At 33.7% G+C, this 17,745-nt stretch overlaps 1 protein-coding gene across 2 annotated transcripts in view; it reads left to right on the top strand.

Annotated features, from left to right (window-relative positions):
* Positions 1-17,745, top strand: part of LOC119638239 (ubiquitin carboxyl-terminal hydrolase 43) — a 49,348-nt gene that overhangs the window by 19,956 nt on the left and 11,647 nt on the right. Inside the window, exon 2 of one of the 2 annotated variants that reach the window (XM_038034905.1) lies at positions 13,481-13,552. The exons of the other annotated variant lie outside the window; for it this stretch is intronic. Within the exon in view, the coding sequence (XP_037890833.1) occupies positions 13,481-13,552 (72 nt within the window). The remainder of the gene's footprint in view (positions 1-13,480; positions 13,553-17,745) is intronic. 2 annotated transcript variants of the gene reach the window in all.

Genomic DNA, 17,745 nt, shown 5'->3' with positions numbered 1-17,745 from the left:
TACTATGGTATAGTGTATTTTGTACTGGAAATCATGGTACTACAGTATAGTGTGTTTTGTACTAGAAATCATTGTACTACAGTATAGTGTATTTTGTGCTAGAAATCATAGTACTAAAGTACAAAATTTTTGTACCACGGTATAGTGTGTTTTGTACTGGAAATCGTTGTACTACGGTATAGTGTATTTTTTACTGGAAATCATTGTGCTACAGTATAGTGTATTTTGTACTAGAAATCCTTGTACTACAGTATAGTGTATTTTGTACTAGAAATCATTGTACCACAGTGCAAAATTTTTATACTATGGTATAATGCATTTTGTACTGGAAATCGTTGTACTACAGTATAGTGTATTTTGTGCTAGAAATCATTGTACTACAGTATAGTGTATTTTGTGCTGGAAATCATGGTACTACAATATAGTGTATTTTGTACTAGAAATCATTGTACTACAGTATAGTGTATTTTGTACTAGAAATCATTGTACTACAGTATAGTGAATTTTTGTACTACAGTATACTGCATTTTGTACTAGAATATATTGTACTATAGTATTACGTATTTTATGCTACTTTATACTACACTGGGGTATTTCGTACTAGAATAGATTGTACTACAGTATAGCTTTTTTCTTGCCAAAATATATTGTACTACAGTATAGTGTATTTTGTACTAGAATACAATGCACTACAGTATAGTTTTTTTTTGTCCTAGAATATAGTGCATTATGCTAAAGTATACTATACTAGTACTATACTTTACTATACTAGTATATATATATATATGCTATACTATACTCACAACCATTTTTCGCTAACATATCAAATTTCAAAAGATCGTTCAAAACAGTTCCCGAAAGAAAAGTGTGAATTTTTTTTGTTTAATCGATAGGTATTTTCATATAGATTCACGTGATATAGGTGAATATAGGCGACATTTTTTAGTTTGGCCGCACAAGAGTGTCAAATTTGGGTGTTTTTTCATATGCAGTTTTCGCTAACATACCAAATTTTAAATACCGTTAAAAATAGTTTCCATAAGCAAAATTTGAATTTGTTTAGTTTGCTTGAAAGGTAGTTTTATATTGATTCATGAAATGCCCACAATAATATTTTCTTTTTTTTAATATGGCCGGATTAGGCTTTCAAACCAACTATATCTCAATTGTAATTATTTAACATGAGCTCTGTTAAGTCGTTAACAGAGGTATGTTAACAGAAATGGTAGGTGTCTTTACTAGTTAAATTCGAATTTATCTTCACACCCTTTTTCAAAAATTGTGTCTTGTAGCTGGAACACAAGAATCGAAAATGGACAGACAGACGGGATCATTTTTTGAATCGTTCGGTATAATGAAAGGTAGCTCCATCTCTGAAATTCTCCTGCGTGTTCTATAACTGTCCGCACAAACTTAATCACAACTGGTTTGGAATATAAAAGTATTTTACGTCCTTCATTAGAATAAGTAAATGAATCTACGGTTGAAATTTGCAGTTCATGACATGGCTGTGTGCCGCTGTTTTCGTATCAACAAATATTATTTATTACTGATTCGAGCGGAGTTTCAGCTAATGCTACGAATCGAAAGTTTAAACCGAAATTAAAAGGCATCCATTGAAAAAACATAAGCCATCCATTAAAAAAACATAAGCCAGTTCACACTGCTTCATTTTTTCACAATTCGACAAAGAAAATGTAAAAAGAATCTTTTTTTTATATATATTTGATGGCCCGGCATACGAAAGATGACGTTAAATATCCGATATAATGACGTTCGACAACGGCATACTTGTTTCGCGTCAGCAGCGCTATTAACTAGACGCCGATATTTTTTATAGTATTGTTCTCGCAAATAATAATTTTTTTCATATTTCTGTGAAACGCGCACGATTTCACTAAACAAACTTTTCCAACTGTCAAAATCTATTTTTAAAATATTCATAAATAAATCGCGTGACAAGTTGAGCAATCAACAAGCAGGAGAGAATTTTCTGCATTATGGCGAACTTTGGATACCTACCACAATTGAGCGAGAAATTTCAAGGCATGTCGGCAGGGCGATTCAAAGCTTATTGATAGAATTTTACTTTCTTATATCCACCATTGAACTTTTTGGACTGGGAATGCATTAGGATAAGTGCTTTTTATATTTATAATTAAATAACAGAAAACCTATACAGAAAGATTGACGAATTGATTCCGGGACGTTTATATCTTCGAAAGACTTTTTTAAGAATTTTCTTCTTCTGGAATTTTCTTTGGCAAAAAAAAAGAAAAAAAATTGAAGCTATGGCAGTATAACTTATTATTTAACGACGACTTTTAACCAAATGCAGCTAACAGAAATTCCCTTCGATTATTTAGTCGGTTGGCATATACGGATCTAAGAGACCTTCGGGCCTGATATCGTCTCCGCTAAGTATTATTCGTTATTTCGCCCATTATGAAAAGAAAATCTTCAGACTTGCTCTATTGTTTCAGTTCCTCTATTTTTTTCGCCCCAAAGAAAGACCAATCTCTCAGACTATATTCCGTACACGTATGTATGTATGTATCATGTTGATCATTAGAAAGAAGTAAAGAGAAAGATAAAGAGGGAGGGAGAGAGAGAGAGGGAGAGAGAGAGAGAATTGATAGTCGCCGCAACTTGGGACATGTACGGTCAACCGGTAAATGTAATGCCTTTATCGACCAAGCAGTGACTGCGACTATAATCGCACACTAATCGTAAATACAGTGTGGTCTTCATTGTTGGTAATCGAACTCTGGTCGTTTTTCCTAATTACTTGTCCGCCCTGCGGTGGCCTTGTTATTTGTTGGCCGCATTCAGTACATTCAGTACAGTTACTGTAAGCTGTTCGAATCACGGTTTCAGGTTCACAATTGTACCTCCTCCAAAAGCTGAAAGCTTTATTAACGGCCAGGGATTTAGTCGCAAGTATTCTGGGGATGAGTTACAAAAGGAATGACGAAATTATTACACTTTCATCCTTCGACGGTGGATATAAAAATAAGTTTTCACACGTTTTCTTTGTAGTTAAATAAACGTCATGAACGCTATAAACTGATGACCCAGCTGCATAAAGTATTTGACACTTGTTGATTATAACTCATAAGTTTCGTCTTCTAAAGCGGCGGTTGAGTATCATATAAAAAAAAAAAAAAAAATGTTTTTAATTAATTATAAAAACAAATAAAATGTTGACTGGTAATGAGATTGTTTATCACAATTTGAGTTATTTGATAGCAAGCGTTTTTAAGGGTCCCACAAATAGAAATTTTAAATAACTTTCTATGGAATTTAATCTCATTTTTCATATCTTTTTTTCTTTAATGGTTTCACATAAATAGAAGAAATAAAATAAAATAAATAAATGAAAACTAATGAAAACGAGCATTATTTCTATTTTATCGAATTACTTGTGTTTTATGCAAATTCCTTTACTTAGATTTAATTACAAATGTCTCCACGTGCGTGTATCTATGAACTTTAAGCGTATTGCGCCAATCGACACCCTGATCATGCCACTATTTTTTAATTACATTCAAGCGAGGTGATGGTGTGATAAACAAATTATTTGGTTTTTTTACATTAACTGTATAAAATTTCCTTTTAAGTTCAGATATCTATTCACTTATCTTTTATGTCAATATAGGAAGTTTTTTTTTTTTTCTTTTAATTGATAAGCTTCTCTCTCACCTATCACATGCAGGGTAAATGAAGTCCATCATTTCGTAGGTAAAGTGAAATATAAGATATTCACAGAACCCAATCGATCTGCATTTACGGCCTTTTTATCTCAAAATTATTAAAAGAAATGTAATAAGTGAGGGACAAAATGGCATTTGAAACAAAGCAATTTCCTTTCAGTAGGGTTTCAAAGGTAATCTAAGCACTTCAGTTCTTCTGTACCCATAAACTGCTTGGGTGATTATTTCATTACCTTTGCTTCCAAATTTTCTTAAAGTTTTACTTTACACCTACCGTAGCCTGGATATATCTCTGTTTAGCGCATTATTCTTATGAATATAATCAATTAGGTGCCGTGAATTTGTTGCATTAGAAAATAAAAAACTAATTGCGCTGTTAAAAGACATGCTTGAAGTCTGGGTCTGAGTGTGTTCTGCAAATAGTTCCGCAAACCCTGATATACTTGCTTTATTTTTATATCAAATAAATAACGAGAAATACTAAAATGTAAATAAGTTGACTGACATTTTGTAATGGAAAATAATGACTGTCTTGATACAGATAAGAACATGACTAATCGGCCCTATGCGTTATTCCACTGTTCTTTATTTTATTTTTCAATGTATAAAAAAAGGAGTCAATTCTGAGGGTAAATAAACTTGATGCTTGTACGTCTATGGATCAGGGCTTGCCTTTTGAAACACATTTTTTTTTTTTTTTTTTTTGGGTAAAGTTTAACATATGTGAGGGGTGTCGGAAAAGATTCCCACCTAAGTAGTAGGTGCTTGCATGTATTTTGATCATCGACACCTATTGGCGACAAATGTTAAGGTAATGCGAGGTATATAACAATATACGCGACAGTTAAATTCGCTGATTTTGACCTTTCGTTAGATAAAATAACAAATATTCCTTTTACTATTATTGAGTTTATTCAGCGTATGCAAACGCTAATCGTGGAACAGTCGAACTTGCATTTTCAACATTCTTCTTACCTTCTGTTGTTTGCTTTGAAGCACTCTGCTGCCGAAGCCCATTAAACATTTTTAGACGTTTATTTGGTGTTTTCCATTACTCATGTGGAAGGGTGTGAAGATAAATTCGAATTTGACTAGCAAAGACACCTACCATATCTGTTAAATATGTAAAATTAAGATATAGTTGGATTTGAAAGCGTACTCCGTCCATATTAAAAAACCTAAAATATTTTTGTGGACAATCTACATGAAATTACTTTTCAAACAAACTAAACAAAGTCAAATTCTGCTCATGAGAACTATTTTTAACAATGTTTTGAAACTTTTTGGTATTTGTATTGTGGAATAATTTCTCAAAAGCGTTAAAATACGCTTCAGTTCCTACAATGATCTCACCATTCGATCCAAATTCTGAACTATATTTTTGATATTTGTCAACAGATAAGTGGGGCAACAAATCAATTTTCCTTTAATCAAGTTCGCGCGAATGAAATCGATGCGCTTAAAAAAGACTTGGTGTAGAGACCCCTTAAGAAATCAATAGCAGAGAAAACAATTTTATTAATAAGCAGCGCTAACCAACTCAACGTAAAGAGGATGTGTAATTATTAATGTAATGTTTAGTAATATTCTACATGTAATAAAACGCAGTAAACCTGTAAAAACGTCTTCGCTGATCAACCAAATCGATTGCCATGCATGGCGTCTAGTAGTTAGCTTTCAAGGTTCGCTGAAAAGAGAACATGTTTTTTTATTTTGTTTTTTTTTTTTAGTTTGTTGTTGTAGCACACGTGTCATTTAGAAATCGATTGAATGACTTGTGCAACAAGTCTGTATGTAATATTTGGGTTTTTTTATACTCACTCACCCTAGGATAGAGGTATATACATTTTGTTAGAAACTCTGTAAAATTTACATAGTCATGATAGGCAGTAGCATACGCATTATATATGAATTTTAAGAAATCGGCTTCAAAATTCTTGCATGCTGGGGAACCAGCTAGATACGACAGAGACTGGGAGCGCCTTTGCTTTCTGGATTTTTGTTCCCATTACTCATGAACTTCGACAGAAACAATGAAAAAAGTTTCGGCATACTTCCTGTAGGTGATTATCTGATACCTGCAAAGAGCCTTACGTTCCCAATGTAAAGTATAGAAGTTCAACATTTTATATTGTATGGATGTATGCAACAGCTAGAAGAACTTGAGATAGACGCGTCTTTTCCTACACCGGTTGTTCCAGAATCGCTTTTTACGTCGATTTAATCTTTTCTGTCCGTCCTGTTTTGTTGTATTCAACCTGCAGAGCACAATTTTTGAGATATTTTGATAAAATGCGGTGCACCGACGTGTTTCAACTCAAGAACGAAAGCTATTGGAAATGGTTTGGACCGGACCACGTTTCCAACCACTGTTCATATAACGGCTTGTCTTGAAAAACTGAATATCTGCAAGATGATGTAGGGTATTTAATCGTCGAGCGTGGCTTTTTTCTGTAGTGTTGGTTTGTAAAGAGTTCGGTCACAGTCAAATGTAATTTTCTTAATTGCTTAAATAGGAATGTTTTAGTCTAAGCATTAATAATTGTTTTAATGAATTATACAAAAGTATGCATATAAACGGTCTTTGAGCTTTGTTTGCAAAAAATTTTCATTTATCTTTGGAGAAAAGGTACGCGGTATATACACGTTGTAGTTATAACAACTGGTAAAATGATTCCAAATCAAAAGTGACTTCGATCATCTAACCCTAACGATGTGTTCAATTGTTATTTAATTTCAGTCAATATTATATTTCTACATTTTGCATCTAAATTATTTATAATTAATATAAAGATCAAATTATTATTTAATTGATAGCAGGAAAACAAAAAAAGAAAAAAAAACGCACAACGCTTCTCTTATATTTAAATAATTTCAAATCATTAGGTAATTTACATTATTCTCTCCCAATTAACGATACCTTTTATTATTCGATATATTTGTTAATTGTGTGTTTTCGGTTAACAAACAAATTTATATTGAAAACTATTCTAATTATATCCTACATTACTGGTAAATTGAATGAAATATTAAGTTTGAATAAATTCAGAATCATTCAGAAGTTGTTTAAATTTCTCTGTCCGTGTGTTCGTCTCTGTGTTGTGATCTCTGCTGAACCGTGCTGGTGCTCCATTTTTACGGCACCTTTTCCCACACCGATGCATTTGAAACGAATCATTTGTGAAGATGAAAGTCTTAGGACCGTTCGGGTTTGACACTTAGGTTAAGTTGCTATATTACATATTCTAATATCATTATATCACAGATTGAATTAACTTATGTGGTGGCCATGTCTCAAAACGTTTCTTTTTATCAAAAGTAAGCCTTAATGTGAGAAAAAAGTCTAATCTTAAATAATTATGATGGAAATTTTTTATCAGACCTTGAATATTTTTCCGAACAACGTTGAGTATAACCTACACATTGCTGGAAAGATTATTGATCATGTAATACTCGTTTATTTTTTTCCCAATATTGCTCGGTATTGGGTCGTAGTCGTCAAATAAAGGTTTCGCTTGTCGTTAGGTTAGTTTGCGTCGTTTTCTGTCAAAAATTACGAAATTGTAGTGAAAGAACCGTAAATTACGTTTTATATAAAGCAGTGCCCTTGACTAATTATTACTTTTTCCCATCTTTCTGCCAGAACTCGTATATCACGTCGGACGAACTTTACGTCTTTTGAGACTATACACGCCTCGACACATTTTTTGGTATGTTCTTATGATGTTAAGGGCTACTCAGACAGACCAGGTGCCATCGACCGGAAGGAGTAGCAAACATTTTTTGACTTTTTTTGCTCTCTTCTTTAGAACCGCTAATACTTCGGGAGTTTTGCTATACGAATTCAAATTTCTTCGTACTTGAAACTCAAGACATCATGGCTTTCGGCTTATCACGGCCATTTTCTTTGTCGCCATCGGATCAATTACTGTTGGTAGTAGCAATCCTTAGTGGTGGGACTCATTTCTTTGTCACAAGTCACAATACAGGTCGCGCTGCCGTAGGTATTCGGCTTTATCGGCTTTATCAACTATGTTAATTGTTCTCCAAACTTGCGTCATGGTGATTTGGCCTCTGAATATCGTAACGCACTCACTACTCACCATTCATAAAGGGTTACCAGCACCACTTATCGTATTAAGCAGCAAAAGTCAACTTTACTGGAAATGACGCGGATAGGGAGTCGGCACTAATACTTCAAGGTTATGCTGTTACGAGACCATCAAACTTACGATGTTACGTTTTCTGTTGCGGCTGTCAACATCAAGAAACTTTCTGGTGCCACTTTGGTGTCAAACGACAGAAACTAATTTATAACTGTATGAAAGTATTTTTTGGAAGAATTCCGGAATACTTTAACTATATTATATGTTCATTGAAATCCTCCCGGAATATCGCTGGCTTGCGTTTTTGCTACTTAAATAATAAAAGCTTCAAAAGTAAGCGAGTAAGGGTGACAAGAACATCTGATTATTAGCAGTTTGTGATGGAAGCAAGTGAGGAATAGTAAGACCTGTCAAACGAAATTTAGAGCATCTCAGTTTAGGTGCAAGTAATCCACGAGAGGACACGAAGAATTATATTGGCTGAAGTCGTACAGTTTTTATTTATTTTTTATAGAGTTGCTTAATGTTAATACCCATATCTGCCTGGTTTGTCTCCCTTCGATTTGAAGAATGCATTTCAGGAAATCCACAAGTGCGTAAAAATTGACGAGTGGGCAGTGAACGGAATTTTCTTCGTTTTCATACAGAGATCTCTGCAAGCCTTATCGGTGAAAAAATATATGTCTTGAAAATCGGACTAAGTGCGTTATTTTCCTTATATGGGATTAACACATGAAAAATAAGTAGAAACGAGAAAGCTCGAAAAGAGAAATCAATAAAGCAGCTTAGGAGAATGAACCAACAAGTGCTTCTAGAGATTATTTTTTGAAACAGTATTCAATAATTAAATTACGCTCTATTTGGTGATTTAAATTAGCTTTCCCAGGGAAAAAAGTAATTATTTTTTCGTGTGCAACTTTACACTTCCCGAAGTCCTTAAAGCACATTCCAAACAATATTTGTGTTCTTACATTCAGTAATGAATTTTAAACAAAATGGTCTCTCATGAGGCAGGTATCAAGTTACTCTCCTTTAACTACGAAATGTTTAAATGTGTTTATTCATTTACTTTTTTCTTTTCTTTTTTGTTTATAAGTAAGGGATTATCTTAATTAAGGAATATAAAGCCCTTGTAAGCTAAGGTAAACGATTTGTTCTTCAATGAAAGTGACGTGTGCGTATCATACATAGTTAAAAAAAGGTGCATTTAGTTTATTTTCTTTTTTATTGATATTTATAATATATTTATCATTTCGTTAGTTTATTGCGTTACATACAAATTCTTGTGATGCAATCGATTGTGTTTGAATTAGTTATTATGTAATTTATTGACTTACGGAACAAACAAAGCGGAAAATTAGATTAGTTAACTTATTATTATCTATCAATAACAAACGTGTGCCGTTCGCTTTTCATGTAAGTGTTTAAACAATTATCATATTTCCTCACCTCTACCGTATATATTATATTTAACACAATCTAATATAGTTTTAAATGCACTCTCTTACATTCAGTGCAAATAATTCTCAAAAATTTCTTGACTTTAACATCAACGAAAGGATGAATCTCTTGACGACTATGGTCTGTAGGTTACCTATAAATCGCTAACTGTCAGCTAAAATGACGATATTAGCTTTAGTGTCAGATATTGGTTTTCTAGTTTCTAGTTTCAGTCTCATGTTAATTCCAGTATTATTTGGGAAAGTTTTAATATGCTCAATATACGTGTACAGTATCCTTCGTCATGCGTGGTTAACGTTTCATATATGGTATTGTACTATAGTGCAGTTATTATATAGTTACAACCTGTGCAAATTGTTTGCGTTCGGCATCATTGCCATTTTCCGACAAAATTCGGCAAAGTGGCATTAAATCATCAGAATGACTGGAAAAGGTACTTGGCTTTGCTTATAGGTTGAATATCTATTTTTTCTGTAAATGACCAAACACTCAGGTAATGTCCCCTATTCGTGAAACACGGTGACGGCCAGGACGAACGAGAAGAAGTAAAGAAAGGGAAAGATAAAGCGAGGCGGCCGCAACCTAGTGGATATGTGTAGCCAATCGGCTTACCGAGTGAACAGTGCCTATAGCAGCGGCGAAAGTAAACTCTACCGCGATGAGCTTTGAACCCGTGAATACTAACTTGTTGGTCACGGTTAACTCCCGTTAAGTAAAGTTGCAAAGCAAAATTGCAGTGTAATCTATTTAATAGCAAAAGTACTTGTCACAAGATACTTTTCATTCAAACTGTTACTTCTTTATCTTCCATGTGCCATGAAGAACTTATGTTATCACTTATATTATTATTGTAATTACGATTTTATAAAAAAGTTTTCTTTAACTTGCTTTTGTGACGAAGTGCTATCTGCTAAAAACTATTTCGCGCGCTTTCATGATTGTACAGTGTGACTCGATTAAACGGGCGGCCGGTTCAAGATCTCTCAGAATGGAGTTTCCTGATTAATAATTATACGAGAGCATAAAGATAAAATTTAAATATAATAATAAATTACATAAGTGGAATATTCGATACATAGCATCCAAAATAATAGGCTGGCGGGAAAGTGCTATATAGTATTTTACTACCTACGGCTAATATTACTTGTCAAGTCAAAGCAAACATTTACAATGCGCCATTCATTTAGTATCTTGGGATGTATTGCTATGTTCCTATCTTCCATCAGTTACTTACAGTATTTCAGTCACTTTCAATATCTCTCATCACTTATTTGTGCAATATAGAATGAATAAAGTAGAGCAGTTGATAAAATGCATTTGGTATCTGTTCCAGAAAGGAAGCAACGCATAGTTTGCTTGTAAAAACTTGTGTTGTTACGTTGGGAGGTAAAGCTATAAGTGCTCGGACCCGTCGAACATGATTTTACAAATTTCATTCCTCAGATTTTAGTCTTAAAAAAGATGGACGATCTGACCCGATAATGACAACGTGTGCTCGATGTTGGAGGGTAAGTCGTCGTCCACCATTCGACTTTTGGGAGTTTTAGTTAAAATGTGAGGAACTTTCCTGTTCGTTTATTCTTTTGTATAATCTATACCTGCTATTTATTGGCCTCTTTGCCATATTTCACGTTAGATCAAATTAGTTAATTCCTCGCGGCGTCTTCATTTGATTAGAAAACATAAATCCTTCTGTTGTTATTATTTCATTGATTACCTTCTACCAGCTTCAAATTCAAAATTTACCAGCTTGGTGATATGTTGAGTTGTTTTGATAAGACCGTTGGACTTTTATGGCCAGAGAAGACTAGGATCTTATGAGCCGATCATATAAAGGATACCGATCCTTATTTGCTGCTATGGCGTTTTCGCTCATTGCAAAGATACCCAAGTCTCGTTGCTTGTTGTAACAAACAGACAAGTTTCGTTGTGATTTTTATTAAGAAGTTTCTATAGAGGCATTTAAATGTTAAGCGTATCGTCGATCGGCTAGCTAACACCTTCACGAGTTTTTTCGTAAGACTCGCTTGTTACTGGCTAATCTGGTCTTCTCCTTATCAACCAACTTATAATTTAATTTTTGAATAATAAAGTAAATCATTTATGTACTGCCGTATATGGATCACACCTCTTAAGATGCTTCTCATAAAGATTTGTCGTACCTCCCGGATCCACATGCCCTACTAATTATTAGTTGTGGGTTTTGCGCTTGTAGACATAGTTGACCTCGATCGTCCTCGCCTCCTTTTTCTATTGTTATAAGTCAAGAGCGTGCCTTTACTTTTAAGTCCCGACGTAAGATATGCTATGTTAAATGGATTTGGAAGTTTACCGAGATTAACAATATATATGCCATAGAGTGTTTCTTCATTTCAAGTCTAATATGCTTCTTCCTTTAAGATTTAGTTAGTTCGAAACTTATTGATAAACAGTTGCGGATTTTGGAAAATTAAAAGTGGGAGTACGTGCCAACTAGTATGCAGGTGGCCTAGTTTGGAGAACACAGACGGTTGCCTGCATTAAGAAAATCAAGCTTTTGAAATACGACATGGAAGCTAAACTTTAAGCACAAAATATCCTATGGTGGGGGGGGAATTTTTTTAAAATTCTAGGATACGTTCAGCTTAAATTTTCTATCTTAACTTTTTTGATCGTAAACATTTCGATAAGAGACGTTCCAGACGATCGTATGAACGAACGGAGGCACTTACGCAGGAGGTACCGCGTAGTACACCCAATAAATATACAAACTACCCCGGCATTGCTCATAGGCTACTGGAATTACGAAGGAGCGATGTAGGCTTGGTCACAGGCTTCTACATAATGCTCGTATGTAGTACCTGAAAAATACGAGGATTCTAGACGCTGACTTGTGCAGATTCTGCAAATCGACGATTGAAATATCCCAATCGCGGCCTGCGTGAGTGTTCGACCATCTGTCGACTTTGACTCGAACCAGATGTTTGGTAGACACATCATACAGCCGGACACATTATGGCGCTTTGAACTAAAAACATGGCGAGAGTCATGAGATTCCTAAAGTTATAGAGCTAGACAATGGTTCGTTGAGATCTCACTACGGATTACGTACATAAAGCACGCCAAATTTATATATTTTAGGTGTTCGTCTAAAGAGCATTTGCGTATGTTACATATGCACGTGCGAACGTAATATGTCCCGATAATTACGATACAAGGTACTACAAAAGTGATCATAGATAGAGATGCAGAGATTTAAAAGAGTGTTCGGTTGAATTCGGGCAACAGAATGCAAAAATTGCAAGGACCCCACCTTAGAAAAGAAAAAGATGTTTACAGTTATCTTAGTTAATAAAGATTTAATAATCTTCAGAAGACAATTCTATTCCTTTATATCTGAGGGAATTAAAATGAAAAAATGAAAAAATTATCACGTAACCACTTTTATTTGAAAGGGAAGATTTAGATAAATTTTGCATCATTTTTCCTTTATTATTAAAATCGTGAAATGTAGGATGAATTTAGGAAAAGGGGGAGAGGAGAGCACTTAAGGTTTGATGCTCATCGCATAGTCATTCAAAGTTCAAAGTAAGTAATAGATAGTTAACGGTTTATTACTAACAGATTTTTTTGAGTGTATACCTAGAAGCAGTTATTTAATTGTTTGGTTGCCTTTCTTTATCAAATGTCAACCTTTATTGCAAGTGTTACTGTCGTGTGTTGTTAATATTTATGTAAATGAATAATAGGGGAACGTTTTTTTTTTTTTTTTAATTTATTTTTTTTAATATTATTATTATTATTGTGTGTAAACACAATACATTTACTGCCATTGCTTAGGACGACCAATTAGTTGTGTGTGTATGTATTTTATGTGGGAGGCACATGTGCCCATAAATCAACATATTTAATTTGTTTGTGTATTATAGCAACAACAATAAGTGAGAAAATGAATATTTCTATAAGATTTTAATAGGCTTTTATATCTGACATCTTTGCCTCTTTGCTGTTGCTCTTATTTTTTCTTCACAAGAAAAAAAAAAGAAAAAGCATATTGTTTGTTTTTTCCCATTTCTATAAGAGATAATAAATAGTAATAAATTTTTTAATTCTAATCATTTTAATGAAATTTCTAAAAAATTATAAATTGAAATAAAAAACAAAAAATTTTATTAAATAACGTCTGTGTCTCTTATTTCTTTCTATCCATGCCTACAATAGTCTGCAATTACGTCTCATAAAACGCCATTTACAGATATTATGCCTTTTTATAACGGATGTTGGCGCAGAAAGGTCGGTACTTGTTATTTTTCTTTGCTTTTGGCTTAGTGTACTCTTTTTTTGCTCATATTTTTTTTATAAAAATTTTCTTTTAAGGTTTGCTGTGTCGTAAAATTTCTCTTTTCATTTTCTTTTTCGGTTTTACAATAATTTCACTTGAGGTTCATCATAAATCCTTACTTATCTATTTTGCGTTTTTCGCTTTATATTTATATGCTTATGCACATAAGAATGTTTATGTAAGCTTTTCTTTTAACCTCCACCTTAACGTTTCTGCTATTGAATTTAAACACCTACATACCTTATATATACCTTATACATGCAACAAATGCAAGTAGGTAGGCTTCAGGTTCATTAAACACTTTTTGTTTTCCTCGTTCTTTTTTTCCAATTATTATTATTATTATTTCCATCGTATTGAATAAAAAACCATGTTTAGTTAGTTCGCTTACTGTCAACTTTTAAGTTTCTTTTTTTTTTTTTTTTCTTTTGTATAAATGAAGAAAAAATTATTTTCGCCTTTAAAGTACATATATACACAAATATACTTTAAAGTACGTATATGTATATAGATATGTATACACCTAACGCTTTTTTTACACGAATTTTTTCTACACGAAATTTGTGGAGCTAATACAACTTAAAAAGAATAAAAATCGATACAAGAATTGTCTTGTTTTAAAACGGCTATCATTATTCTATGAATTTGTTCTGTGGATTCTTTTCATGAATTTTTCAGATAAATTTTTTTTTTTTTTTTGATGTTTCCGTGCATTTTTTGATTCTTATTTCTCACAAGCATGCGTTGTGTAATTTTGCGTTATAATTTTCGCAATTCAGTTCGATTATGTTCGCATATGAGTAGGATTCCCCGAATTATGCGTAGAGTAAGCACATAGTGTATTTTTTACTTAATTTAGTTTGATTTTTCAAAGTATAATTTATTTTTTATAATACATTAATTGAATTAAAATGTATAAACAGGAATAAATTCGTAAGTAAACTCTAACGAGAATTTTTTTTTTTTATGTACTTTTCAATTACTTTTGTAGCCATGGAACCAATTGACTATTTTTTTATTTAACCAACATCTTCTTTTACACAAATATTTTTGGGAACGTATTTATTAAAATTTGAGCTAAGCATATGTGTATATACGCCAAAACTCCGCTTTGCGTGGTTTCATTTGGCGTTTTTCGACGTTGCATCCTCCTTCAATTATGATTAATTTTCGTTTTGCGTTACCATATTTTCGATTGGCGTTGTGTTTCTTTCTCGTGAAGAAGAATTCTCCGAAAAATATTTACAATCGCAAATGTTCACTTGTTTGGTACAAAATATAGTTGGATTTGGAAGCCTACTATCGGCCAAAATAGATAATGTAAGATATTTTTGTGGGCGCCTCGTGAATCTATATTAAAATATCTTTTGAATGAGCTAAATAAATTCGAAATATTCGAACTTTTCACCCTTACCACAACTATTTTTAACTATCATTTTCTGAATCCATTTAAGCACGGGGGTCGTCTACTTCCAAAATATTTGAATAAAATTTGATTACAATATGTTTTGAGTCAAAGTTGACTTTTTTCTTAGACCGCTTTTGTAGAAGTAGTACCGAGTTTCAGACCAATACATACAAAATTCACGTCAGAAGTTTAGAAGGATTCCATCTTCACTAGCCCTTAGCTAAGAGACAAACTTATTGTAGAAGGGACGAACGGACAGACGTGGTGAAATATAATGTTACTATACCTCCGTGTCACGATGCTCGCGAAAAAACTTAGAAGAGTGTTGAAAAGTCCAATTAAGTTCATGTTTACCACTTTCCTTTTAAAACAGCCGTTTAGCCTTGATTAATCCGAACTTGCTAAATCTAAATCAACATTTACCAAACCGCCACGTAAACGTGAACGCGTTCATGATGAAGGTGATTCCAAAAGAGGTGACATGCCATAAGTTGAAATGAAGATCTTTGACCATTGGCTGCAATGAATCGTCTGCTGAATTTTCAATTGCTTCCACTGTTTGAAAGATTTTACAGGCGTATTATAACCCTTACCTTTTATGGCGCGAAATAGACTTCGTCTAGGACGAAAAATGCTGCAACACGCCTGCAGTACCTCTTGGAATACCACTAATTCATTATGAGAAATGCGTAACGGCCACGTAGTCTGCAAAAACACCCTTTATGAAAAAATTTGACCAAGATTTTTTACCTAATAATTTCAAATTTTTTTTCACAAAGAATATATATAGATATGGGTGTCCCCTTATTTCTACTTCGAAGCAAGTGCAAAACATTATAGTGGACCACGGCCTGAGATTAAATACCCTGCACCACTTCGCTTAATATATTGAATTTTCGAAATAAGGCTTAATCTGAGAAGCCTCAATAGCATTCGTCCTTGGCCCAAAACATTTCAGTGTATCAAATTTCATCAAAATATCTCACATGCTGCGATCCATATGTTAGACAAGAAGAAAACAAGACGGAAGGACGGACGGACAAATAGACAGGCTTAGATCGACTCGGTATAATAAAAGTTGGGTATATGTCAAGTCTTTCTGGATACTGCATACATCCGCACAAAACCTAATACACCCTTGTACCACAGGCAACATAATAGGGTATAAAAAGAAGGAAAATTGTCGAAAAACTTAAGTCCATCTAGCTAGGAATTATTACGCTGTTGCATGATGAGATTAATAAGCGAATAATCAAATAAAAATAAAAACGTTTAGAGGACATATATTCAGAATACACAAACAGGGAAATTATGCAAAACTCTAAAAAAGACAAATTTTCCTTAATACGGTTTAACGTTACTTCCTTCTAGTGATTGGTGTTGAAATGATAAAAAAAGAATTACTCACTTGTAGTTTTTTGGCACTTTTCGGAATCCGATTTCTCCTTCGAAAACCGGTTTCTTACTCTTAATAAATTTTTAATCTACTTCAAATCCGCCTGAGTGGCCGAGTAGCTAAGAGCCTCGACTAGCAATGCAATGATCGTGGGTTCAAATCTCAAGTGCGGTAGAGTTTTTAAAAAGCCGAAGGCCTTAGATGCTAGTGCTTTAAGACTTTTAGTCTTAGAATTTATTCTCTGCCTAAATTTGTAATAATAATATTATTATTATTATTATTATTTTAATTTTAGACTAATGAATTGAATTCTTAGACTAAAAAAAGAGATATTGAGCACTAGCAACACAGGCTATCGGCTCTAATTTAAAAAAATGGATATTAGATAATAAGCTTAGTAGTATTAATAAAGTAAAATATTGAATTGATATTCTGTTCTGAAGTTGATTGTAGAATGTACAAAGGGTTAATCATTCCAAATGCAATACTTCTAGCCAAGGAAAAGTTGAGGCAGTCGCAGAGAATGTGCTTTATAGTAAGAGTTTGTCCACAACAGCAGATTGGGGGAGAAGACTTCTTCAGGATCCATTGGTGAGTTGCAATTGTATGACCAAGGCGAATTCTCGAAAATGTTTGGATCTTGGTTTTCTCAACATTTGTTGGATATAGAGGTTGAGTTAATTGAGGGTTAATGCAAGAGTAGAGTTGATGATGGTATTGTAAATTTCCTTCTGCAATTTTCTCTTTAACTTTTCTTCCAATGTATCTTTGAAGATCCAACTTTTCTATGACATCATCCATAATTGGAGGAGCAGAAGCAGCATACTTTGCCGCTCGATCAGCCTGCTCATTTCCCAGTAAACCGATGTAACTTGGTACCCATAACATTTTAATTTTTCCGTCGGGTGTAGTAATTATATTCCTTAATTTGTTGATGGTGCTCCATCTCGAAGTCGAAGGGTTCCGGGTAGCTAGTAATACAGACAAACTGTCAGTAACAATGACGGTTTTGAGTTTGTTTTTATGGGCAAGGTTGGCAGCGTGAAGGATAGCTCTGGCTTCGGTTATGAAAGTTGAAGTGCTTTCGTGAAATATGTGGTTGAGAAGAACCCGTCCTGTAGTATCTACCACCGCACAAGCAGGAGGCAGGCCAGGAGATTTTGAGCCGTCTGTGTACAAAAGATTCCAACCAGTATTGTCCAATACTTGGGTTTTCTCAGCTATTAGATTCCTGAAGACGTAATTTGGAGTATCTTCTTTCTTGTGCATAGACAGTGAGATGTCAAAAGAGCAGTCTTTCAAAATCCAGGGAGGTTTAACACCAAAAGAGCGGGAAATTT

The sequence above is a fragment of the Glossina fuscipes genome, unplaced genomic scaffold (genome assembly GCF_014805625.2).
Source record: "Glossina fuscipes isolate IAEA_lab_2018 unplaced genomic scaffold, Yale_Gfus_2 86, whole genome shotgun sequence".
Lineage (NCBI taxonomy): Eukaryota > Metazoa > Arthropoda > Insecta > Diptera > Glossinidae > Glossina > Glossina fuscipes.
This window is presented reverse-complemented; position numbering and strand designations above follow the sequence as displayed.